Here is a 25,535-nt window from a genome sequence, read left to right as displayed (position 1 = left end):
TTGTCACCCTGCTTATTTAACTTCTATGCAGAGTACATCATGAGAAACGCTGGGCTGGAGGAAGCACAGGCTGGAATCAAGATTGCGGGGAGAAATATCAATAACCTCAGATATGCAGATGACAACACCCTAATGGCAGAAAGTGAAGAAGAACTAAAGAGCCTCTTGATGAAAGTGAAAGAGGAGAGTGAAAAAGTTGGGTTAAAGCTCAACATTCAGAAAACTAAGACCATGGCATCCAGTCCCATCACTTCATGGCAAATAGATGGGGAAACAGTGGAAATAGTGGCTGACTTTATTTTTCTGGGCTCCAAAATCACTGCAGATGGTGAGTGCAGCCATGAAATTAAAAGACGCTTACTCCTTGAAAGGAAAGTTATGACCAGCCTAGACAGCATATCAAAAGGCAGAGACATTACTTTGCCAACAAAGGTCTGTCTAGTCAAGGCTATGGTTTTTCCAGTAGTCATGTATGGATGTGAGAGTTGGGCTATAAAGAAAGCTGAGCACCAAAGAATTGATGCTTTTGAACAGTGGTGCTGGAGAAGACTCTTGAGAGTCCCTTGGACTGCAAGGAGATCCAACCAGTCCATCCTAAAGGAGTCAGTCCTGGGTATTCATTGGTAGGACTGATGTTGTAGCTGAAACTCCAATACTTTGGCCACCTGATATGAAGAGCTGACTCATTGGAAAAGACCCTGATACTGGGAAAGATTGATGGCAGGAGGAGAAGGGGACGACAGAGGATGAGATGGTTGGATGGCATCATCGACTCAATGGACATGGGTTTGGGTGGACTCCAGGAGTTGGTGATGGACAGGGAGGCCTGGGGTCCTGCAGTTCATGGGGTCACAAAGAGTCAGACATGACTGAGTGACTGAACTGATGTGACTTGCTATCACATACCTTGATACGTTGGCCCATTTGCTGATGTACAAAGGCCCAAATCCAGCCTAAAATGGCAGTTTGGGGTTATCAGTATATAAATTATCTATATAAAAGATATATTAAAAAGCTGAGGACTGAATCTGTCATGTTGCCACCTGCTGTGTTGATGGCTTATGGGAGATTCTCTATGGTCATCTGATCAAGAATGAAAAGCATCTTTTGGTCCAGAATTTATATGATGGTTAATTTTATGGTCACAAACCCAGCTATTTGCTCAAACATTCTAGATGTTGCTGTGAAGGTGTTTTTAAGATGAGATTAACACTCAACTGATACACTTTGAGTAGAGCGGATTTCTTTCCATAATGTGGTAAGCTCATCCAATAAGTTGAAGGCCTGAATAGAAATGCTGATCTCCCCAGGCAAGAAGGAATTCTACCAGTGGTTGCTCTGCCGAATCTCCAGCCTGCAGGCCTACCCTGCACACTTTGGACTAGCCAAGCCTCTGCAGTGAGCCAAGTCCCTAAAAAAAAGCCTCTCTCAGGTCTTCACCAATAGTCCAGTGGCTAAGACTCTGTGCTCCCAACAAGGAGGCCTGGGCTCAATCCCTGGTCATGGAACTAGATCCCACGTAGAGCTAAGAGTTCACGTGCCACAAGGAAGATCAAATATGCTAAAACTAAGACCTGGCTCAGCCTGAGAAATAAATATTTTTTTTAAGAAACGAAGAAGAAGCCTCCTTCTCTTCTCTCTGTAAACACACACACACATCCTGTCCTCTTTCTCTGGAAAATTCTGATACGGCCTATAAATATTCATGCTCCACATTTACCCTTGCCAACCCCACCCTCTCCCCCCGTCCCAGTGCCCTAGTATTACGCTACCCACAAACACTCAGTTCATGGCCGTTGGTCGTTCTTCCTCAGTTATCCCAAAACACAGGGTGATGAATGGTTATCAGCATCAGTAGCACCACTTTCCGCTCTGATGTGTCACAACTACAAACACCAGTGCTGAAGCCAAACCATGTGGTTTGAAATCCCGGCCTTAGAGCCCAGAGCCAGCTCTCAATCATTTTAGCACAGATACAACGAGACATTTGTTCACCAATTCTTGACCCTTAGATACATTTGCTACCTTATCATTTTCAAAGAAAAATCTATGTATGTGGGGAAAAGACTTTTCAGACAGTAATAAGTGGTACCAATAAGGTCTAGTGAGAGTTGCTCAGAAGACAGAGTGGGGTGGTGCTGGGGCCACTTCTTTTTTTTTCTTGAGGCTCCAGATATTACAATGAAAAAAGAAATGCCAAAGAGAATTACAAAAATTGTGGTTAATTTCAAATGTTTACATTTCATTTATTTATTTTTAAGCCTTTACATATTAAATGTAGTGTTGTCTCTGTGTGGACTGTGTTAGTCGTTCAGTCATGTCCGACTCTTTGCGACCCCACAGACTGTAGCCCACCAGGCTTCTCTGTCCATGGAATTCTCCAGGCAAGAATACTGGAGTGGATTGCCATTCCCTCCTCCAGAGGAACGTCCCAACCCAGGGATTGAACCCTGGTCTCCTGCCTCACAGGCAGATTATTTACCATTTGAGCTACAGGGAAGTCTCCTGTTGTCTCTGTACCCAAATAAAAGAAGCATACACTTTAAGATACCACTGGTGGAAATGGCAACCCACTCCAGTGTTCTTGTCTGGAGAATCCCAGGGACAGGGGAGCCTGGTGGGCTGCCGTCTCTGGGGTCGCACAGAGTCGGACACGACTGAAGCGACTTAGCAGCAGCAGCAGTGAGGAAAAAAGAGAGACATTACTTTACCAACAAAGGTCCATCTAGTCAAAGCTATGGTTTTTCCAGTAGTCATGTACGGATGTAAGAGTTGGACTATAAAGAGAGCTGAGCGCCAAAGAATTGATGCTTTTGAACTGTGGTGTTGGAGAAGACTTTTGAGAGTCCCTTGGACTGCAAGGAGATCCAACCAGTCCATCCTAAAGGAGATCAGTCCTGAATGTCCAGTGGAAGGACTGATGTCGAAGCTGAAACTCCAGTACTTTGGCCACCTGATGCGGAAAACTGACTCATTGGAAAAGACCCTGATGGTGGGAAAGATTAAAGGTGGGAGGAGAAGGGGACAACAGAGGATGAGATGGTTGGATAGCATCACTGATTTGATGGACATGAGTTTGAGTAGGCTCTGGGAGTTGGGATGGACAAGGAAGCCTGGCATGCTGCATTCCACGGGGTCGCAAAGAATTGGACACGGCTGAGTGAACTGAACTGAACTGAGTGAGATCATGTGAGGTTTTATAGAGAATAAGAATTATAGAGCATTACACATGCTTTTCAACTGTCTTAACCTTTCTTCTTTTTAAAAAATATTTATCTTTTGGCTGCACTGGGTCTTAGCTGCAGCATTCGGGATCTGTAGTTATGGCATGGGTCATCTAGCTCCCTAACCAGGGATTGAACACAGGGCCCCTACGTTGGAAGCACAGGGTCTTAGCCCCTAGACCACCAGGGAAGTCCCTGTCTTAATCTTTCTTCATTCTGAGGCCTGCCCTTTCTTACCTGAATGGCAAAGCCTCCCCTCTTCCTTGAATGGTGAAGGTTCCCAGCCCCAGTCATCAGTGTATTTATAGTCCACAGCAGGAACTTTCCACCAAGCTGGCATACCTTTTTCTTCCCAATTTCCCTTGTCAGCAACTTAATAAAATTTGACATGTGCTCAACATAAATTTGTAAGGCATTTTGCTTTTGTTAGTGGGTATTTTTCTAGTCCTTTATATATTTTATAAACATAGATGCACACACATAGTTTTACATATATGGTTCTATACATATATGGTTTATTTTTCTATTATAAATGTAATAACATCATGTGTTTTTTCCTTACTATGAAATATTTGATATATAAGAAAAATACAACCACTCTGTGTGCATGAATTATAAAGCACAATAACAAACATCTTTATTTGAAGAAGTGGAATATCACTTACACCCTGATGTTGCTGTGTGGGTCCTCCTTGTGACATCACCTTCTCCCACACCCCCAGGGTTACCACCATCCTGAATTTGGTGTATACTGTTTCTTTGGGTTTTTTTTTTAGCCTTACCATATAATGTAGGTATTCCTAAATAACACAAAGTTTATTTTTGCCTTGGTTAGTTTTTCCTTTATAGAAGTTTTATTATCCTGTTAAATTTCTAAGTATATGCTGCTACCTAAATGGTATTTTAAAAATTGGTTGTGTTTTTTAAAAAATAATTTCAAACTTTACAGGAAAGTTGCAAGTACTATACAAATAAATTTTTCTCAGTCATTTGAGAGCAAGTGGCCAACAGGAAGCCTCATTACCTGTAAATACTTTGGAGTCTTATTTCTGGCAAACAAGGAGATTCTCCTACAAAACCACAAGACAAACATCAAAATCAGGAAACTGACATTGACCCATCATTACCATCTAATCCTCAGATTTTTTTTTTTTTTCAAGTTCCACCAGTTGTCCTAAAGAAGTTCTGGATAAAGAAATGGTCTAGTACAGAATCACGTGCTGTGTTCGGCTTTCAGGTCTGTGGCAGTTGCTTTTCTTAACTTACATGACTTTGACAATTTTGAAAATGACAGGACGATGATTTTGAAGGGTGTCTCTCAGTTAGTGCTCGTCTGCCATTTCTTTGTAATTAAATTCAGGCTGCGACCTTCGGCAGAAATCTGGCCAGATGCTCTTTTCTCCTGGCATCTTCTCAGGCTGCACACGATTTAGATTTGACCCATACTGGTGAAGTTCACTTTGATCACTTGATGAAGGTGGCTCAGCCAGAGAAGTTACCCTTTGTAATTAGTACTTTGAGGGAGGTACTTTGTGTGCGTGCATGTTCAGTCATGTCTGAATCTGCGACCCCATGGACTGTAGCCCGCCAGGTTCCCCTCTCCATGGGATTTTCCAGGCAAGAAGTACTGGAGTGTGTTGCCATTTCCTCCTCCAATTGCTTACCAGTCAGTCACCTGGGAAGACCCGGGATGTACTTTGCAACTGTGTAATTACCCTGTACCTTGTCAAACTTAAAAAAAAAATTTTAACATTTATTTGGCTGTGCCAGGTCTTAGTTGTGGCATGCAGGACCATTGTTGTGGCATACAGCCTTCTCTGGTTTCAGGGCTTGGCATAGTTGTCCTGTGGCATGTGGTTGAACCCAAATTCCCTACATTGGAAGGTGGATTCTTAACCACTGGATCATCAGGGGGTCCCCAGTGTATTAGTTTACTTGTATCTGTGTGGACCCATGATTTCTTATTTTATTGAATGGATTACAATCCTTTACTATCAATATTTACTTGAGGCTCAAACTCTAGAAACAAGTCTCTCAAGCCAGCTTAACCCAAATCTCGTGTTCTCTTTTTTCCATATTTTTTTCTCTCAAAAAGAATCCTGGTTAGAATTTAAGTTTTCTCCTTTTTCCTTCCTTGATTCTGTTTTGTAGGGGCTATTTAGACCAATTGTGCAGCTTGGACTAATTTACATATGTCCAATATGCTCTTTCATTATCTGCACAGTCAGTCAATATTGATGGCCCTGGGGTGTCCCAGCAATTACTTTCTCTGAGGTCCCACTCCCTAGAGCCATCTGCAAGTACCAAAATCCATTCTCTCCTTCTCCTTAGTGCTTACGTGGTAATGGAGTAATCAATCCATGTATACATGGTAGCCAGCTAGGCTATCTTTCCAAGTCTTGCTTGCAATCAGATATGGCCACATGACCAAGGTCTTACCAACAAAATATGAGCAAAATTGATGTGTGTCATTTCCAAGTATGGCGGGGGGGGTCTTAAGACATTGCCTGTGGCTCTTTCTCCTTCTTGCCAGCTGAGAGTCCTACCTGGCAACAGGACACTTCACCATTTCCTGCTTCAACAGTACACACAGTGACAGTGATCTGGGGACAGCTGAGTGACAAGATGGAAAACATCTGAGACCCAGGTGGCCACATGGAGCAGGACTATCCCACTGCTGTGGACCATTACCCGGGAAATAAACCTGCCCAAAGCCACTGGACTTGTTTACAGCAGCTTAGCGTTCAGCCTTCACTGTCACATACTCCACCACCGGAACGACCCCTAGCCCCACCCTCAGCAGCTGTGGGAGTTCTCAGGAGACAAAATCCCACACCACAGGTTGTCTGCACCAAGGATGGCCAGAGTTTAAAGACTGTCCCAGCTTCTCTGTATGTGTGCTTTTATGGAGCTCCCCAAATCTTTCCTTTTGGTTTCTTCGCCTCTCAGAACATTCTCAAGATGATTATGGAGGAAGAAAGTGATTGGGTTTTCTCCTCCTCCTCCTTGCTGTGTTTTGGTGAAGAAACACGACTTTTAAAGGGGGCACAATATATTTTTAAAAAATCAGTTGTCTTACTATAACTAGCTCACAAAATAGTTAAGTCAGCACTGTGCCCTTTTCTGATTTAGTTCTTGAGAGCTGGGAAATATTCTCCACACCGTCCTTCGCATCAAGAAAAATGTAGGGCATTGTTGACTGAGGGTGGCAGGTTGGAATCCAAAAGATAATGAGGTAAGACTGGGTGTTCATTTTGCCAGTTTTTAAAAATGGTATAAAACTATTTCCTCCCAGTGCTGGTACTATGCCATCAATCACAGAGTTTGGTCAAATAATTCTAGGCACTTGAGGTAAAAAAGAAAAGCAAACATTTCCAAAGGTGAGTCGAGATTGGCCTTGAAAAGTGCCCCAGCTGGTGCAACTCTTGTTTCTTTGCCAGGATACTGGGCAGGACCGATGACAAGCTGTCCCCTTGAGCTGGAGCAGGAGAACCAGCACACCTGCTGCTCGTGGGTTTTTCATCTTCTCTTTCCTCCCCTGGGAGCTAGAAAGTTACTTTAAGGTGGAAGAAAATACAGTGGTCCCTTGATATCCAGAGTAGGGCATAGGGTACAGAACACCCTGCAGATACCAACATCCACAGATGCTCAAGTCCTACGTAAAAAACAACAAAAGGTTTGCATTATCATCTGTGCACATCCTTCTGGACACTTTATTATTTTTGAAAAGTATTTGGCTGTTGCAGCATGCAAGATCTTCAGTCTTCATTTTAGCATGTGGAATGCTTAGTTGCAGCATGTGGTATCTAGCTCCCTGACTAGGAATTGAACTGGGGCCCCCAGCATTGGGAGTCTTAGCCACTGGACCACCAGGGAAGTCCCCACCCTCCCATACACTTTAAATCATCTCTAGATTACTTATCTCATACTATATAAATAGCTAAAAATGAAATGTAAATGCTATATAAAAGTTGGTTGCTGGTGTGCAGCATATGCAAGTTTTGCATTTTGAAACTTTCTGTAATTTTTTTTCCACAATATTTTTGATCCGAAGTTTGTTGAATCTGCAGATAGAGAACCCAAGGGTATGGAGGGCTGACTATTGTTACTATAAAACAGTATGTGAATCTATATTCTGTCAAGTCTATTCTGGAGCTAACCAAATAATTTAGGGACACATAAAAGACCCCACCCTCCTCACAGAATCTAGCAAGCTCTGTCCCTCAAATGCCCATCTAGGACCGGGCCATTCGCAATCATATTTACCACCACCCCCACTTGGCACTGCGCTCTGGAGCTAGAAGGTCCCAAGGCATCATCCTTCAGTTTCATCTAAATTGTTCTACGGGTTTTTCAGGGTTTGTACTATGAAGTTGGGGCCTTTCATCAGTCAGTTCAGTCGCTCAGTCGTGTCCGACTCTTTGCGATCCCATGAATCGCAGCACGCCAGGCCTCCCTGTCCATCAACAACTCTCGGAGTTTACTCAAACTCATGTCCATCAAGTTGGTGATGCCATCCAGCCATCTCATTCTCTGTCATCCCCTTTTCCTCCTCCCCCAATCCCTCCCAGCATCAGAGTCTTTTCCAATGAGTCAACTCTTTGCATGAGGTGGCCAAAGTACTGGAGTTTCAGCTTTAGCATCAGTCCTTCCAATGAACACCCAGGACTGATCTCCTTTAGGATGGACTGGTTGGATCTCCTTGCAGTCCAAGGGACTCTCAAAAGTCTCCTCCAACACCACAGTTCAAAAGCATCAATTCTTCAGCACTCAGCTTTCTTCACAGCCTTTCATAGTTTCACACTAATCTCATTTTCTTCTTTAATATTGTTTCTCTTTGTTCATTTTGGTATGAGGATGAAAGTTTTCACAATCATGGCCTTTTTTTCCTTGCCAGCACTCTAGTCTTTTACATATATTTCAAAGCCAGAAGAGTGAAGCCATAATATGTGGGCTGGCTGGAGCAGAATCTAACAGGATCCTACTAACACAATTGAAAGAATTATCTGCTCCTGAAAGAGAAAACTGTCTTCCCAATATCACATTTTTACTCAACTCTTTATATAGTAACTTTTTAAATAAAAGTGTTTTTCTGATTATTAAGTAACACATATGTTTCAGAACAGTTGGAAAATACAGAGATATAGAAAAGAAAATAAGGGTCCCATAATTCCAGAACCGACCAGAGCTAGCCACGCTGTAGGTTTCACTCTGGAAACACTGAGCCTTCGTTCACCTACACTTTGGAAATCTGGCCACAGACTGTTTTCTTTCAAAGCAGTCATGTCTTTTTCCACAGAATATGAAATAGAAACATATAAAAAACACACTCAAAGAGAAGAATGAGGTTTCTTCACAAAGTGGTTTCCTAGAAATCCTCCCTTTTCTGAGTGCCTATGAGTCAGAGACTCTAATACAGACTACCAGATTTATTAAAATAATAATAATAAAAATAAGAAGAGGCCAAGGAAGAGAAAGGTGAAGGGGTTATCTCCAGATTCCCCCCCGACTTCTCACACCACCAGGGGCGGGGTGCCCACTTTTCTTCCGAGCTGGAGGTTTGTCAGTCTTAGGGGCTACAGCGAGGCGCCGAGGGAGAGCCTGGGAGGGAACCTAAGAGTTGAAGGGAGAGAGAGAAGAAAAACTCAGTGTCATGTCCTCCCAGTACCCCGCTCCTGAGGAAAGGTGTTGTGTGTGGGGAAGGCTGGAGTCAGACAGTAAAGAGGAAGGGCCACACTACAGAAAATGGGAGCCCGGTCAGTGGGGTCAGGGCGATCATGTGGAGGGTGAGGGACGAGTCAGTGAGAGCCTCCCACCCCTTCACCCAGCCCTACTTTCCTCACCTCTTTCCGGGGGATCTCACCCAAGCGGGAGTCTGTGTTCCTTCTGGGGGCATTTTCCCCTCGGCTGTCAGTCCTGCTGTACAGAGATCAGGGGATGAGGAGGGGCAGCTGCTCCCCACTCTCCCCAACACTCGGGGAGAAGTACTACTTCCCGGTGCTGTCTCTTAAGAATGAACAAACAAGATAGACCCGGGGATCCAATAAGAGGAAACATGAGTGGAGTCACATACTGAGTTATACTAGGTCATCACAGTCCTAGGACTCTCAGTTCTGAGCTGCAGGGTAAAGAGGAAAAAATTAAAGTAGAAAAACATGCAAAAGAGATTTTTTAAGAGGCGAAAAACAAACCAAAAAGAAGAGAGACAAAAGAAAGGTCGGGAAGAGTGAGAGATGGAGGAAGAGGGGGAGACTCCAACTACCCTCACTTCTTCCCCAGAAAAGGGCAGACAACACTACTCAATAGACACACTCCACACTCTTCCTGTTCACAGTCCAGATGCCTTCCACCTAGTCCGTCCTCCCTTCCCTCCCAGGGTGGTACCCGCCACAATGGTCCAGCCTCTTCAGGTAAAGCAGCAGATCCTCGGCAGGCAGCGCCTCCCAGCCCCGAGCTTGGTAAAGTCGTAACAGCTGAGACACTTCCATCAGCTGCCTCGAGGATGCGGGCCCATCTCCACCTGAGACACACATCAGGAATGACCATCATCCTGGGGTGGCCCCAGCCCTTATCCCAGCTCCCGGAGCCCAGAAGGGCCTTCAGTTCCAGGTACTGGCTCCACACCTGAGACCTACCTGTAAACCAGGACCTACTTACCTCTCTCTGGGGAGCCACCGCTGGGACCACAGCTCTGTGAAGGGGCCGAGGGAAGCTCATGAACCCGGAAAAGACTGGACGCCATTGCTAAGGGAACTTTAGTTTTATGGACAGGGGGCGGGAGGCGTGGCACCTGAGGGGTTTCCTCCCAAGATGGGGCAGTCAGAGGACCTAGCCAAAGGAATGAGATTCAGGATGAAGAAATGGGGCAAAAGCCAAGGAATCCCAACAGCCTTAGCCTTCATGGGGCTTTGTAACCTTTGCCAGCTCCTGAGGACCCAGCCCTGGTAAGTGGATCTCCTGCCTCTTTCAGACCCAGCCCCAAACTTCTTCAGAGCTGGCGCTCACCAGGCTTAGGGGGAAGCTGATCAACAGAGGGGTTCTCGTGGCTCTGGGGTGCAGTCTCCAGCAGCTGGGGGGACAAGACAGTAGGGCTCCCTGAAGACCACTGAAGAAAGACACCTCAGGGTCTGCAGGAAGCAGCAGGGAGGAGGTAGGAGCTGGTCTCCTAAGTTCCAGAAGGAACTGCTGCAGCAGAAATAAGGGGGACTGGGAGAGGCAGAAACTGGGATGAAGTCTTAGTCCTAAAAGGCCAGAGTCCTCACCTCTCAGAGTAGAAAGAGAAAATGCGTAAGGGACAGAGAAAGCAAGATGGGACAGGTGGGCTTTCTTACCTGGTGTAAAAAATGCTTGAGGCCCTGCAGCTGGGAAGGGGGTGGCAGGCCTTCCTTCAGGAAGCCATCCCCCTCAGACCCAGGGTCTTCCTCAGGGAATGGTCGCTCTGCCCGGTGATCTGGATGGAAGGTCCCAACTGCAGAGAAGGCCTCCACTGTACAGTGAAACATGGGGTGTGTGCTGTAGGGGGAGGGGCTCCTCCACCAGGCAGCTCGCTCAAGGCCTGGAAGGAGGGGGCCTGTCACACATAAGTGGGGCTTCGCAGCTAGAAGATGATCACAGTTGAAAACAGCTGGAGAGGGAAGTATTGAAGGCAACTGGGAGCTGGGCACAGCTGAATTCTAAGACAGAAAAGTAGACAGAAGGGGAAGGCTGTGGTCCCTGGATGCTGAATGAGTAAATCCCGCCACAGCACAGAATGCTTTAAGATAAAAAGACATGTTCTGGCTGTTTCACCAGAACATACCCTCATGCTTACTTCAACATGGGTTGTCTCATTTTCACCACACAGAGCACTCCATGCACCCAAGTCACAGCTGACTGAATCAGGCGTGGCCACAACTCAAGATCGGCTGATCTGAGGAACGGTTACCAACCCACCAGACTGCCTCTCTTTAAACTTGGACCCAAGAAACAAAGGCAGGTTGTCTAGAGTCTTGCTAGAGTCGGCATCACAGCTGCTTAAAGCCACGTGCAAACCAAAGCAGCGAGAGCAAGAACCCAAGGGGGAGAGAGGGTCAGTCATTCAAGAGGAAGAAGCAGAGTCCAGAGCCCAGGTAGGCCCAGAGCAAGCAGCCCCTGGTGCCAACTTCGGTTCTCATCAAGCACAGTTATGTCCCATTTCCTAGAGTCTAACCACCTGTATTTGAACCAGCCAGAGTGGATTTCTGCTCCTGGTAACGGACAGTCACTAAGACATCTGGGAAACAGAATGCTCAAGCCCCCAGCAGACAGGAAGTTAGGTTAAGAGAGAGACAGTCAGTGCGGGGAAAGGGAACCCCGTGACTTCTGTCCCCAGGCACCTGAAGAAGACGTGAGGTCTGGCTTTGGCTCCAGGGGCTGGAAGGAATGCTGGCTCTGGAAAGTGGGGCCTAGCAGGAGGCTAAGATCTGGAGAGGGGCTGCAGAGAACAGGCGGCGGCACCCCAGGCAGCTCCTCCCGCGTTTCCCGGCTCTGCTGCAACACGGGCTTCAGGGCCACAGCCATGGGGGGCACCGTCCAGATCCTCCTCTCCCCCTTCTCTGGCTCCTGCGGCCCAGGGCTGGAGGGGCCAGCGGGGGGAACCTGGGCACAAGAGAAGGTGCACTTAAAGAGATGAGATGTGCCACAGATACTTTAATAAGATAACAGATTAGTAGAACGTCCTTAGAAGGGTATTTGGGAACATCTATCAAATTTCTGACAAATTTTAAAATGCATATTTTTGATCCTACAATTCCATTTCTAGAAACTGTATAGATATACTGAACCAAGACATATTAATGACATTTTCTGCAGCACTATTTGTAGAAGTAAAACACAGGAAACAACTTTAATATCCACCAACAAGCACTTGGTTAAATAAGTCATATAACTGTGTATAGAGGGCAACATTTCTGTGCGGGGTTGGGGGGTGGAGCTGGGGGTAGGATACACTCAAGACACCAGTAACAGCTGCTGCTTCTTCGGGGAGGAACCAGGAGACTGAGGTGCACGCATAGAATAGAGATTACTTTTCACCGTATACCTTTTTGAACAGTTTGGTTGTTTTTTTTCTTTTATTTCATTATGTTTTAAAATTTTGGGCTGCACACATGGCATGTGGGAACCTTAGCTCTCCAACCAGGGATTAAACGTGTGCCCCTGCACTGGAAGGCTGAGCGTTAAGCTCTGGACCACTGAGGATGTCCCTTTCGTTTTGTAAAATTACTATATGCACATTATTATCTATCCCCCCAAATATTTTAGCTAATATTAAAAACTTAATTGTTAAAAGAAGGAAGTAGGAGATGCCAACAGAGGGAGAGCAAGGGTTGAGACTCCCTAGGGCAGGACTCAGCAACAGTTTCTGACTCTTTCCATCACAATTACTTCAGCTGCCCTTTGGCAAAACCAGCATCATGTGTTACCCTCTCGTGGGCTGGGAGAAGAGGCTGGTGCCCAGTGCTGTGGGGCCAGTCTGGGCAAGTAGCAGCCACGGCAAAAAGACGGCTTTTGATGAGACAGTTACTCTTTGGGAAAGCTCAAAGAATTTTCCTAACGCAGGTCCTAGGAGGTGAACTCCGGACTCTCCTTGGGAGGGAGCTACATGTCCCAGGAAGGGGTCTAAAAAGAACCCTGACAGCCTACCGGGGGATGGGGCGGCAGGGTGGTGGTGCTGAGCAGCCGGGTGACCTCCTCCCAGTGGGCCTGCAGCATGGCCTGCAGCCGCTCCACCAGCTCCACCCGCTGTTCCTCCAGTTGCTGGTTCCCACTCTGCAGTTCCCGCACTCGCGCCTGCTCCCGGGCCAGTCTGAGAGGAAAGACGCAAGAGGTGATGTTGGGCCTTGGAGAAAGCAGAGACTCAGAGAACAGGAAGAGCCACAAGGAAAGGTGGGACACAGGAAACTGTGAGAGGAGCTGGTGCCAGTGCAGAAGAGACCAAGGCTGCAGGGGAAGGGACCAAGGCCTGACATGGAGACTCCAGGGTCCAGTACCTGAGCTCATAGTCCTGAGCCACCTGCTGCTGCCGCTCCTCCCGCTCTGCTATTTCCACCTTGAACTGAGCCAACTGGGTGGACAATTCCTGTTGGTGCTGTCCATTCAGCTCCTGCAGCTGCTTCCTGAGAGGACAAAGGTGAGAAGAAAGAACTGCAGATGTAGAAGGACGCCATCCAGTAAGAAAAAGCCAGCATGTGTGCACGGGAGAGCGAGCGAGCAAGCCAGCCAGCTAGCCCTGCCCTGGCAGGGTTGGGGGGCAGGGCTGTTCAGGACGGCTGAATGGGTTCCCTAGAGGCAGACACTTAAGTGAGGACTTATGTGAAGGTGGTTCATTTAAGAAGCATTTCCAGAAAAACAAAAAAAGCTGGTAGTGGAGTAGGGGAAGGAAGGGAGAAGGGCACGTCTGGATGTGCTGCAGGTCTCAGCTCAGCACTGTACACACCAGGGGCTAGGGAGCTAGAAATTGGTATTCCTGCAGCCATCAGTTATTGGCTAAGTGCTCCTTCCTATGGGGGGAAAGTGGAAAATCCCCAAGAAGGTCTGGCTCTCCTGTGAACCCAAGGCAGGTCTCCCACCGAGAGACAGACAGGAGCCGGTGTGTTGGAAGCTGGTAAAGGGATCTGAGAGGGTCTGGGTGGCCCCCGCCACCACCTGCTGCAGCTGTGGAGAGGCAGCAGCCGGCAAGCTCCAAGCACCTGTGATGGTCCCTCAGGGAGGCTGCCTGCCGAAGGCTGCTCTCCTGTGCCTGTGCCAGCCGCTCGGTCACCCGCTGCTCCAGCTGCACCGCCAGCTCCGACTCCATCTGGATCCGCTGGCTTTCATACCGGGCCTGGGAGTAAAGCAAGTGAGTGGGTGGGGGAGGTCATCATCAGCTCCATGCTGTTTGGGCTTAGAAGGGGATGGAGGATGTAAGGTAGGTTAAAAAAGGATGCTCAGGGTTGGTACACTGGGATGACCCAGAGGGATGGGATGGGGAGGGAGGTGGGAGGGGGGTTCAGGATGGGGAACACATGTACACCCATGGTGGATTCATGTCCATGTATGACAAAAACAATACAATATTGTAAAATAAATAAAACTGAGGTTTTTTTTTTTTTTTTAAATCCATGCACCAACATTCCCTCGTACATCTGAGAGACAAAAGAAAGAGAATTTTGCCCCAAGGAGTGAAAGCGGTTTCCCTTCCTTATAAAACCATGACCTTGGACAATACAAATATTTTTTTTGTGCTTTTTAAAAAAATATTTAACTCCTTTCATTACCTAAATTCTTTTTAATTTTTAAAAATCATGGTAAGAAACGCATATACAAAGCTTACCTTCTTAGGTAATACAAAACTTAGCATTTTTAAGTGTAGCTTTAGGTATACTCACATTGTTGTACAGATCTCTAGAAATTTCATCTTGTAAAACTGAAACTCTATACCCACTGAACAACAACTCTCCATTTTCCCTCCCCAGCCCCTAACAATCACCACCCTACTTTCTGTTTCCATGAGTGATTATATCTGTTATAGGTATCTCATTACCTACTATTTTTTAAGTTTCAGGTGTACAACATAGTGACTTAGTGATTACACATTTTAAATTAATCCCCACCCAAAATTTTTTAATGAAAAATCTTAATGATATATACTCTCCCTCTGAGCTGGCAGTTTCACTTTAAGGAATCTATCCTTCAGAAGGAATGCCAAAGAGTCATGTACAATGATGTTCACTGCAGCATTATTTATTTTTGGCCATGCTGCAGCTTACAGAATCTTAGTTCCCTGACCAGTGACTGAATTTGTGCCCTCTGCTCAAATTCAACCTTTGGAGACCCAACCTTTGGACGGCCAGGGAATTCCATGCAGCACTTTTGGGTTTTTTTAAGCTGTGCTGAGTCTCCATTGCAGTCTGCAGGCCTCTCTAGTTGCAGCTCATGGGCTTAGTTGCCCCATGGCATGTGGGATCTTAGTTCCCGGACCAGAGATTCATCCCTCGTCCCCTGCATTGGAAGGTAGATTTTTAACCACTGGACCACCAGGGAAGTCCCCAGTGTTATTTTTAATAGTGAAAAAAAAATTGGCATCAGGGTAAATTTCTCATCAAAAGGATGATTCATACATTTATTGCAATATAATTCTTTTTAAAAAATGATGCACATCTGTATGTGTTGACATGGAAAGATGTCTATGATATATTACAAGGTAAAAACAAGTTGCAGTGAATGTATATATATATATATATTTTTTTTTAAAGTACCAGCCCATAAACACATATGAAAAAGTTCTGAAAGGATACACACAAAGTGATATGAGAAGGCAACCAATACTGTGTACTTCTGTACACTTGAACTTGTATTACAGATCACTTTTATTCATATTTTAAAAACATTTTTTAGAGTTCTCTGGGAAGACTACCTTGACCCATCCATATAGAATTGATGGCTCCTTTCTGTCTTGGATATTTACATCTGATAAATTAACTTTGAGAATTTAAACAGAAACCGAGTTTAAGATTTTAAAATAAGCTGACTGAAAAAGAGTGAAATGAGAATAATGACTCTAAAAGATGACAAGAAAGGAAAGAAAAATAAACATCCAATAGGCAAGACAAAATAAGATACAAATGGGACTTCCTTGGTGGTCCAGTGGCTAAGACTCTGTGCTCCCAGTGTAGGGGGACTGGGTTTGATCCCTGGTCACACAACTAGATCCCACATGCAAAACTAAGACACTGTACAGCCAAATATTTTGAAAAATAGTTATTCTTACTCTAAATTATTAGGGCTTCCCTGGTGACTCAGTGGTAAAGAATCTGCCTGCAATGCAGGAGGCCTGGGTTCAGTCTCTGGATCAGGAATCCTAAAGAAGGGAATGGCAACCCACTTCAGTATTCTTGCCTGGAGAATCCCATGGAGGGAGGAGCCTGGCGGGCTACAGTCCATAGGGTTGTAAAGAGTCAGACACGACTGAGCGACTAACACTTTTCTAAATTATTAATCACACTCCTTCAAAAATGTGTGTGCTAGACAAGCTCCCCATGTAACTGGTGAGCTCCCTATTGCTGGGATTGTGTTAGGATTATCCCAGCCCAGAGCTTACACACAGGAGTTGTTCAGTAGGTTTACTGAATGTACACATACACGCATGTGGCTGGCACCAGTTTAGGGGCTTATAAATTACTACTGAATTGTTTACTAATGTCTTTACCCTTGGCCCTCCATGATAAATTAGTTTCCATGCAGTCAGCCCTCCAATTCAATGCGCCAAGTGAAAAGTGTGTCCTCTCAAAACTGGCCTCTCTAACCCAGAAACTGGGTGTCTCCTTAAGTCAACTATTAATAAGGAAAGAAGTCTCTCAGAAACTCATTAATTTGCTTTTAACATACATTTTACCCATAAAGGCCAAAACTCTAGTTAGAAATAGGAGTGTCTGCCCTGACTCCTGAAGCCACTTCATCTCAGACCTCCATCTCCCCAGCAGGGACACTCCCCTAGAACCTCAGCCTCCTGACCTGCACCAGGCTCATCTCCAGCTGCAGGGCGTCTCTCTCTCTCCGAGCTGTATCCAGCTCTCCTTCCAACCGCCGCACCTCAGACTGCACCAAGGCCAACTGCTGCTGGGCCTCCCGGGAGGCCTGGGCCTCCCTCTGGGTGTTCCCCTAGTAAAGGGCAATCAGACTTCAGTTTGTAATCTCATTTCCTGACTCCCTGATTCACCCTCCCATACCCTAAGATCCAAGCTCCCTTCCTCTTCACCTGTGACCTATTTCCTCATCTCTGTTGAATCTCACACTTCAGTTTTCCGTATATTTGATGCCCCCAGCCCTTCCTGCAGGCCCTACCCTTTCAGCCTTCTCTCCTTCACTCTTCTTCCTGCTCCACTATACCGTGTATTCTGACATTCATCTCATTCAATTATTTTGCCCTTCATCTGTTCCTCAACTGCCCCTTCTACCTTCTCCCTTTCCAGCTGAGCCTGGTTCTCCTCCTGCAGCGCCTGGTAGCGTTCCTTCAGCTGGTGCTCCTGCTGGGCCCAACTCCGCCGCTCTTCTTCGAGGGCCACCTGCAGTGTCTCCAACTGTCGACGCTCACTGAGTTGCCCATCCCGGGCCTCATCCCGTTCTTCCTGCAGGACTCGACAGCGCTGCTGTTCTAGCTCCAAGCTCAGGGTCAGAGCTTGCCTCTCCTCCTCCTACAGCCCCAGGAGAAAACCAAGATTTTAGCATGCACTCAGGAGACCAGCAATCTGCCTCCTCACCCCTATACAATGTGCCGGTTGAGAATTATATCCATGAAAACACAATAGTTAACAAGCCCACAGGTAAATAAGAGTTTCTGTATCAGAATTAGGTAGCTGCTGCTGCTGCTAAGTTGCTTCAGTCGTGTCCAGCTCTGTGCGACCCCACAGACGGCAGCCCACCAGGCTCCATTGTCCCTGGGATTCTCCAGGCAAGAACACTGGAGTGGGTTGCCCTTTCCTTCTCCAATGCTTAAAAGTGAAGAGTGAAAGTGAAGTCGCCCTGGGCTCAAATCTCAGTCTGAATCCCAGCTCTGCATTTATTTTGGGTTCTGAGGCACCACCCTTACTTGTAAAGTGGGCATATTACAGTCCACCTCATGTGGATTAAAGTTAAAAGGATATGTAAAGCATTTAGCACAATGTCTGGCCTGTACTAAGTACTCAATATATGATAGCTGTCACCACTGTCATCAGAAGAAATTCCACAAAGACTAGAAAATTCAGCCTTACAAACATGTACTAGCCAACCAGCAGCTGCCACCAGCACTCTTGGACTGTTAGGAATGTCAGTACCAGCATGCATGTACCAAGCGTGCGTCATGCATGCAGGAAATTCTAAACCTGGCTACTAATTCATGTGGGTAATCATCTTACCATTTCAGCAGTGAAAAACCTAAGTCTCACCCCTACAACTTTCTGAAAATATTTAGGTTCCCCAACCCCTTATACATCAAAACCTCAGGGAAAGGACCCAAGAAATCTATATTTAAAAATAATTCCCAAATGATTCTAATGAGGATTCAATTTGCAGAGACTCTCAAACTGGCTTGACGGCAGAGCTCACTTTTTGTAGAGTACCTAGCAGAACTAGTGTTTTGAAGAACACACTTTGCTCTGGTGCAACTCAAATGGTGAACTCCCACAATCCACCAAAAGGCCGTATCCCCAGACTTCCCTGGCAGTCCAGTGGTTAAGGCTCCTTGCTCCCAACTTGAGGCGGGGGGTGGGGGGGGTGGGGGGGTGGGGGGGGGTGGTGTACTGGGTTCAATCCCTGGTAGAGGAACTAAGATCTTGCGTGCCATGGGTGCAAACAAACAAAAAAATCCATATCCCTCTAGAAGTAATGACCAGCCTTTATTGGAATTAACCCAGGCGAGCATTCTCACCAGTGTCTCTTTTTCCCGTTGCTGCAGTCGGGCACCTTCCTGCTCACGACTCAGGGCCTCCATGGCCTCAGAAAGGCTTTGCTCCAGGCGGGTTACTGTCTTTCAGGGAGAGAACATAGGATGGAGGAACTGAGGAGAATCCCTGCATGCTACCCTTCGAAAATCATTAACAACATAAACTTTAAAAGCAAGGGTTAACTAAATGACTTGGGGGCCAGAGGGATGAGGAGAGCTGAGCAGACATCAAACATGCAAGTTTGGCAGCAGAAACACTGAAGGGAGAGGACACAGGAGAATAATTGTCAGGCTGGGTATGGCAAGCTGGAAGTCAACCTTCGAGGAGCCCTGGTTCCTCCCCCATCCAGCCATCGGTGACCCAGGTTCTAATGCTTCGTGATCCTGGTTGCCCACCTCCTGCTGCTTGCTTCTAGTGAGTTCCGCTGCCTGCCGTTCCTCCTGGAGTCCCCGAAGCACCTCTGTCCGCTCAGCTTCATGCCGGTTCCAGCCCTCCACCACGCGGGCCAGGGTCTCAGGAAAGGAAGGAGGTCACATAGAATTTAAAACAATTTTTCTTCCCTCTTTGTGTCCACAGGAGAAGGGGCAACAGCCACCTTCTTCCAGTGGTCAGCAGACCCAGCACTTACCCGCCCCCAACTCCTAATGTGAACAAACAAATGTTGGCCTCCCCCTGTATTCCTTGGTGCCCCCATAGAGAGACCCACCCACATTCTGCTCCCCTGGCACCTTGTCCAGTTGTTCAATCATGATATCTTTCTTTCGGTCAGCAGTCACGGCCACGGCTAACTGTTGCTGAAGCTCAAGGACACGGGTCTGCAGATTCTGAATATGGCGCTCACAATGCTGGGAAGAAGGGTGAAGGGGTCTGGGTGTTGCCACCCTTAGTTTGACCAAAGCTCCAAACTTTCCAGCTTCTCTATGGGGGAAATGGGCTGGAGACAGGGAGCGTGGGTTCCAAGAACAGAACAGGTTTGAAGAAGGAGAGTCAGGAATTCCGGAGCCTGAGGTCTCCAACGCCTTCCTCTACCACCTCAGGAGGCAGGGGTTTGGTTTCCAGCCTCTTCCCTCTCCTAGATCTCCTGAGAAAAATTTCCATGAACCTTTCGGCAGGGGTGCACTAGTCCACGCTGCAAAGAGTGGGAAGTTACTCCTGCCTTAAGAAGCATACTGGACACGACTATTCAGTGTGGCAAGGGGAAAGCCTTTCATTCACGTCCAGGCAGTTTAAAATAGAGGAAGAGAAGGTTCCAAAAATGACAACACGACCAATAATTCCGACTTTTCCTCTGTTTCATCCTGCTCTCTGCCCTCTTCAGATAGGCTGAAGAGGGTTCCAGAAACAAAGCTCAATATATCACCAGTAGCTCTGCACAAGCCAAAAATGTGTTGTTCATTCACCAAACATGTACCGAGTGTTTGTGCTGGGTATGTTCTAGACTTTAGGAAGACACTGCTGAACAAGATAAGGTATGACCCATGTGCAGCTTAGGTTTTAAAGACGGGAAACAAACAAGACATACCAGACTTTGATAACCTATGTGAAGGAAATAACAGAATGATCTGAAGGAATGCCTGGAGGGGAGGTGTGCCATCCTAGACAGGATGATCAAAGAAGGCTTTCCTCACAGGAGAGCCATTTGAGTAAAATCCTAGCTTGCAGGACCGTAATCTTTTATTTTTTTATTTTTTATTTTTTTTCTTTTTAACCTTGTCTGAAACTAGCCCACATGCTATACAGCACACACTACGAGCCCAGTTTCAGTACTACTATTCCTCCTCTTACGACCACCAGGACCAGGGTTTAGATCCGATGGGAAAGGGAACTGGAGGGTAGGACCGTAATCTTTTAGCACTTGGCCCTATTTCTAATCTTTGCTTCTGTCAAAAGGAAGCCTTTATATCTCACCTTGCGACGAGTATGCTCTGAATCCAGTGCATCTCTCAGTCCCTGAAAATCTGGGGGGTTGAGTGAGGGCCCTGGCCAAAGGCTGGTGTAGCGGGGGAACAACTCCTCAAAGGCCTGGGCTGAGCTGGATGGAGACAAGCCTTGCAGCGGTCGGGTGCTGAACAGATCAGGAAGAGAATAGTAGGGATGGGAAAGCTTTAGAGACCCAGAGTCCCATTTCCAGACATTTTACAAATAAGGAAACTACAACTCAGGGCACGAGCCATGCCCAAAGTCACAAAGTTACATAGAGAAATGACAGAGCCCTAGAGAGCGCATAGGCTTTTTGAGTCACTCTATAGTACTCCTTTCTCTACTCCATGCTTTCTGCAGCATGAGTCACTGCAGAAAAGAGCTAATTCTTCTGGAGGAGGAAGGACCTAGAAAGCCAGGTACTAAGCAGTGGATGCCTATGTTCCCAAAGGAGTAAGTAGCATAGAAGAAAGGCAAGAAAGGGTAAAAACTGAAAGCTAAGTGACAAGCATCTTAGGTCCTTAAGAGGTATAAAAGCAGCAAAGGGAGAACTAAGCGATAGAACACTTGGCTTTCCAAGAAAGAGGGGAAGGCAGCTAGGAGAACCCCAAGGAGAACTCACTTAAGCAAGGTGGCTGTGCTGTCACTGTCAAAGGAGTCCTCTTCCCGTCTCTCAGAGTCGGCACCTGGAATCGGGGGATCCCCTGCAGGCAGCCAGAGGGACCCACAGCCAGGGTCAGGTAAGGATGGGAACAGGGATCACTTGAAGGAGAAGAAAGGAGTGGTCCTTCCTTTCTACTTCACCCACTCCTCCTGCCTCTCTCCCTAAGAAAGGGAGCCTTTTCTCCTGAAATCTCTTATCTCTGAGTCTAGGTCTCCAGCCCATACATATTCTGCAACTTTCTCCACTTTTCCCACCCCTTAAATCTAGGTTCTCTTTTATAGAAAATCACTCACGATAAGCCGCATCACGTGAGGTTTGGAGCATGCTCTGGAGTTGACCCCGAACACTCTCCATCTCAAAGATATGCTTGGAACCATCCTAGAAAAAAGCAATGCAGAAATCAGATGCAATAATCCATACTGCATCCAGGGTAGATGGCATCAAGTGGCCTCTAAGGCCGAAGAATTTTTACTCTCACGCCTTGGAAAGCAAGAAAAATAGAACTGACTCAATAAGAAACTCAATTGTCTATGGAAGCCAGAGAGGTAATGTAAATGAATTAACTGGGCATCTTAAGGTAAGAGTGGTGAGGATTCCTTCTAACTAGAGAGCAAATATCCTGTGTAAAGACTCTGCTGTCCACAGCTATCAGTTTTTCAAACTCTGGGAGGCCTGGCCAGTCTGCAGATCGGTTATGATATGTGTTCTATCTGACACTATCTTCTCCGTAACACGTATAAGTGATTAAACCATGTTTTAATGATTTACATGCCAAATTTTGAACCATACAATCAAAACAGTTTCAAGATTAAAGGGTCTTAGAATATTTTCCTTAAATCCCTAGTTTCCTCTTGGGATGAAGAACCCTTATCCTCATTTCCAGCACCCACATCCCAGTTAAAGCACAGCAACCTACCCCATGGGTGTCTCTGAAGAAAAAAAAAAAGTTAGGAAGTCTCACAATTTTCCAACTTATGATGAGTGGCTCAGGACTCTCATCAACATTTGCTCACAGAACAAACATGGCTGACTGTGTAGTTAAAAGAAATTATGGAATCCAAGAACAGGAGCTCAAATCTCAGTAAAGCTCTTTTTTTTTTTTTTTAACCACCCCCAATCCCAAGACCCTAGAGGTGTCCAAGACAGACCTCCCTCACCTTTTTCTTCAGGTTGTTCTCCAATCCCAGTGACAAGCTGTGACTCAGTTCTTGGGCCAAGCCATCCAACACCTCATGGGGAGGTGGGGAGGCGGCAGGTAAATACAGCTGGGCTCGGGCTGTGCTCTCTGCCTGACGACTGAGGTGCAAAGAAGTATACAGCTGGGAGGTCACCTCAGAGGACACTTGGTTCAGCCCAGGGGCTTCTGATGACTCACTCAGGAGGTCCTTGGCCCGTAGGGGTGAACTGGGGCTGGCAGCTGATGCTGCCATGAGTACAGGGAAGAGACAACTGGAGACAGCAGAGGTGGGAACTCCTGGTTCTGCTTTAGGAGAGCCCAGGGGAGTAAGAACCAGGAGAAGGAAGATTTGGGAGAAAAGAGGAAGACTCCGAGCGAGGGATTCTTGAATGAGGGTATGGAGCCTTTCTGGTTAAAGGAAAGTTTTCCAACAGTTCCAGAGGCCATGGGAGAGGACAAAAGGATTTCTTTCCACAGCTCCTGGGAACAGTGGAAAAGGCGGGTGCAGAGAGGAGAGGGTGGAGATGGAAGACCTACTGCGGGGCAGGCGCACCACTGCAGTTCCTCTGGAGAGCTGAAAGCTGCAGTTCAACTTCTGGGCCAAGCTCTCATAGTCCACTGAGCTCTTAAGTTCTCACACTCAGAACGTGCAAACTGAAACGGACCCAAATCCAATAGGGGCCTAATTTCCGCCCAGCTGTCTTATGTGCCCCTCAACTGGCTCCGGTCTCAGCGAGACAGGAACCTCACGCTCCCCACGTCTCCTCTTCGCCCATGCACCCGTTCCATCCAGGATCAACTCTCTAGTATGTCCCCTCCGATCCCTCCGGGCAAGAAAGCCATAGCACGGCTCCCTAGAATCCCTCCCTCCCTACTACCCAAAAGAACTTTTGTGAACCCTCAAGTCACGCCCACTGATGGCCCTAAAAAATACGCTCAGGCGCTCCAGCCTAGCCTGAGATCCCCTACCTCGATCACCCCGTTCCGACTACTCCCTACACCTCTAGTCCTCAGCCCCCCGCAGTTCGCCAAGGTGGGAACTAGGGATTGCCCCCTCCCCCAGAGAGCCGGTAGGCCCACACCCAAAAGACCCCTCTTCTCGCGCCCTTCCCAACACTCAAAACCGTTGGCAGGCTCCCGCCCACCTTCCGCAGCTCCGCCTCGCTCGCTTCGATGACGTCACCAGCCCAGGATACAGCGCTTTCAGCAGCTCCCAGCTTCAGGAGCGGAGAGCCTTAGACGCGCATGCCCAGACCCGGCGCCACGGATTGGCTGAAGTAGATATGGGGCGGAGTTATTGCTGAGACGCTTTGACCCGATGGGGCGGGGCTCCGCGAAAACCGGAAGTGTCGAGTGACGGGCCCTCAGAGCAGTTCCGGTGAGTCCGGGGGAGGGGTCCCCGTCTGGTTGGAGGGATCCGGGACTGAGAACTGGAGCCCGCGGAGTGTGGGCGGTCCCGGAGAGAGGCTCACATTCTCTGCCTTGCAGATGACTGTCCACAACCTGTACCTGTTTGACCGAAATGGAGTGTGTCTGCATTACAGCGAGTGGCACCGCAAGAAGCAAGCGGGGATCCCTAAGGAGGAGGTGACGAGAGGGCCCCGCGCCACTTGGGTGACCTCGCATCTCCAAATGCACATAGTCCCAGTCCAGCCCCTTTTCTCCAAACCCTGGCTCATTCCCACCCCTACCCCGTCTCCTTTACAACAGAAAGCTGATTCTGCCCCTCTCCCTCCAGGAGTACAAGCTGATGTACGGGATGCTCTTCTCTATCCGCTCTTTTGTCAGCAAGATGTCCCCGCTGGACATGTACGCGGAATCGGAGGGGTTGTTGAGGGAAGGAGGGAACAGATGGGGAGGGGGTACTTTCTGGAGTGGGAGGGGCTTTGGTCCCCAGAGAGGGTAAGGAGACAGAAAGAAAGGCTGAGTCAGGATCGAGAACGCAGGAGATGGCAGAAGCGGCGGTGGGGAAGAGAAGGTTAGAGAGGTTGGGCACGGGGACTACAGTGAAAGATGAAGCTGCGAGGTGTCTAAGAGGGAGTCTATCTAACGGGGATCAGAAGTATCTCTTTGGGAGAGATTCCGCTCCCATTCCTTAACATTCCTCCCCATCCTTGCAGGAAGGACGGCTTCCTGGCCTTCCAAACTAGCCGGTACAAACTCCATTACTACGAGACGCCCACTGGGATCAAGGTTGTCATGAATACAGATTTGGGCGTGGGGCCCATCCGAGATGTGCTGCATCACATCTACAGTGCGGTCAGTGCCAGTCCCTCGGACCCTGCTCCCAAAGCCTCAACAGCCATGGTCACTTAGAGCCCCAAGACTCCATCCCTGCCCTAATCCTACTGTACTGTACAGTACAGTAGACACCCTGGGTTTTCTCAGGAACTCCACGACCAGTTTCTCCTCAAAGAGTTTGCCTCCAGCCCTTGATCCCTGTGCATTCACACACCTGTGAGGTTGAAAAGAAGTGTTCAAAGCCTGGCTCTACACCCTCCCTCTTCACAGCTGTATGTGGAGCTGGTGGTGAAGAATCCCCTGTGCCCGCTTGGCCAGACTGTGCAAAGTGAGCTCTTCCGTTCCCGACTGGACTCCTACGTCCGCTCTCTGCCCTTCTTCTCCGCCCGGGCTGGCTGAAGGAAGCACTCTACCTCACCCCTCAGAAGAATCGCTGTCTGCCTGGGGCCCAACCTAACCTGTATCACCCGAGGGCTCCTGCTGCAAGCCCTACCACCCCAGTCCCCCAGCTTCATCAAGCCCCTTGGTAGCCCTCCTAGGGGAACAGCCTAAAGCCCTTCACAGGAAGGCAGCCTACTGGAGTTCCTACACCTCCAAACCAGGTCCTCTCTCCAGTTTGATCCCCTACCTGACTCTGTGAGAAGTACAGAATAAACTTTTTATCACCCTCTGGGACCTGAGCGTGTCAGTTTGAGTGGTTGATCGGCACCTGCCCCTCTCATGGAGGCGCGAACCAGGGTGTCTGCATCCTTTGAGCCAAAAAAGAGGCTTTGTCCATGGGTTTGTTAACAGCAACACGACTGATGTTTGGGGCTGGGTAATACCTTGATTGAGAGGAGGGTGGGAGGGCTGCCAGGTACTCTGTTCTGCCTGTGAAAGTGTTAGTCGCT

The 25,535-nt window shown here is 47.6% G+C and overlaps 2 protein-coding genes and 1 non-coding gene across 6 annotated transcripts; 1 reads left to right on the top strand and 2 right to left on the bottom strand.

Annotated features, from left to right (window-relative positions):
* Positions 1–8,638: 8,638 nt before the first annotated feature.
* On the bottom strand, positions 8,639–23,645 carry CNTROB (centrobin, centriole duplication and spindle assembly protein). Of its 4 annotated transcripts, XM_069542877.1 has the most exons (20): positions 23,550–23,645; positions 22,385–22,523; positions 21,521–21,605; positions 21,186–21,267; positions 20,552–20,708; positions 19,372–19,488; positions 19,039–19,155; positions 18,628–18,726; positions 17,177–17,413; positions 16,734–16,880; positions 13,931–14,064; positions 13,232–13,357; positions 12,885–13,047; positions 11,579–11,840; positions 10,556–10,710; positions 10,230–10,293; positions 9,882–10,052; positions 9,609–9,744; positions 9,068–9,143; positions 8,639–8,837 (listed from the first exon to the last, which is right to left on the bottom strand). In XM_069542877.1, exons 3-20 carry the CDS (start codon positions 21,579–21,581, stop codon positions 8,712–8,714), a joined length of 2,430 nt encoding a protein of 809 aa, XP_069398978.1. In that variant the 5' UTR covers positions 21,582–21,605; positions 22,385–22,523; positions 23,550–23,645; the 3' UTR covers positions 8,639–8,711. The 4 variants fall into 4 exon arrangements, with proteins under 4 accessions (XP_069398978.1, XP_069398976.1, XP_069398977.1 ...); XM_069542875.1 differs by lacking the exon at positions 23,550–23,645 and having other exon boundaries at positions 22,385–23,529; XM_069542876.1 differs by lacking the exon at positions 23,550–23,645 and having other exon boundaries at positions 9,068–9,140; positions 22,385–23,218.
* LOC138415558 (small nucleolar RNA SNORA61) lies at positions 20,352–20,477 on the bottom strand. The gene has a single exon (XR_011247311.1). It is a non-coding gene; the product is annotated as a small nucleolar RNA SNORA61 (small nucleolar RNA).
* Positions 23,646–23,716: 71 nt separating the features above from the next.
* TRAPPC1 (trafficking protein particle complex subunit 1) lies at positions 23,717–25,320 on the top strand. The gene is made up of 5 exons (XM_069542879.1): positions 23,717–23,782; positions 23,893–23,991; positions 24,143–24,213; positions 24,525–24,663; positions 24,916–25,320. The coding sequence occupies exons 2-5, from the start codon at positions 23,893–23,895 to the stop codon at positions 25,042–25,044; spliced, it is 438 nt and encodes a 145-aa protein (XP_069398980.1). The 5' UTR covers positions 23,717–23,782; the 3' UTR covers positions 25,045–25,320.
* Positions 25,321–25,535: the final 215 nt, after the last annotated feature.

This window comes from Ovis canadensis, chromosome 11 (assembly GCF_042477335.2).
Source record: "Ovis canadensis isolate MfBH-ARS-UI-01 breed Bighorn chromosome 11, ARS-UI_OviCan_v2, whole genome shotgun sequence".
NCBI classification, from domain to species: domain Eukaryota; kingdom Metazoa; phylum Chordata; class Mammalia; order Artiodactyla; family Bovidae; genus Ovis; species Ovis canadensis.
Note: the sequence above shows the minus strand (reverse complement) of the source record. Positions and strands in the feature narration are given on the sequence as shown.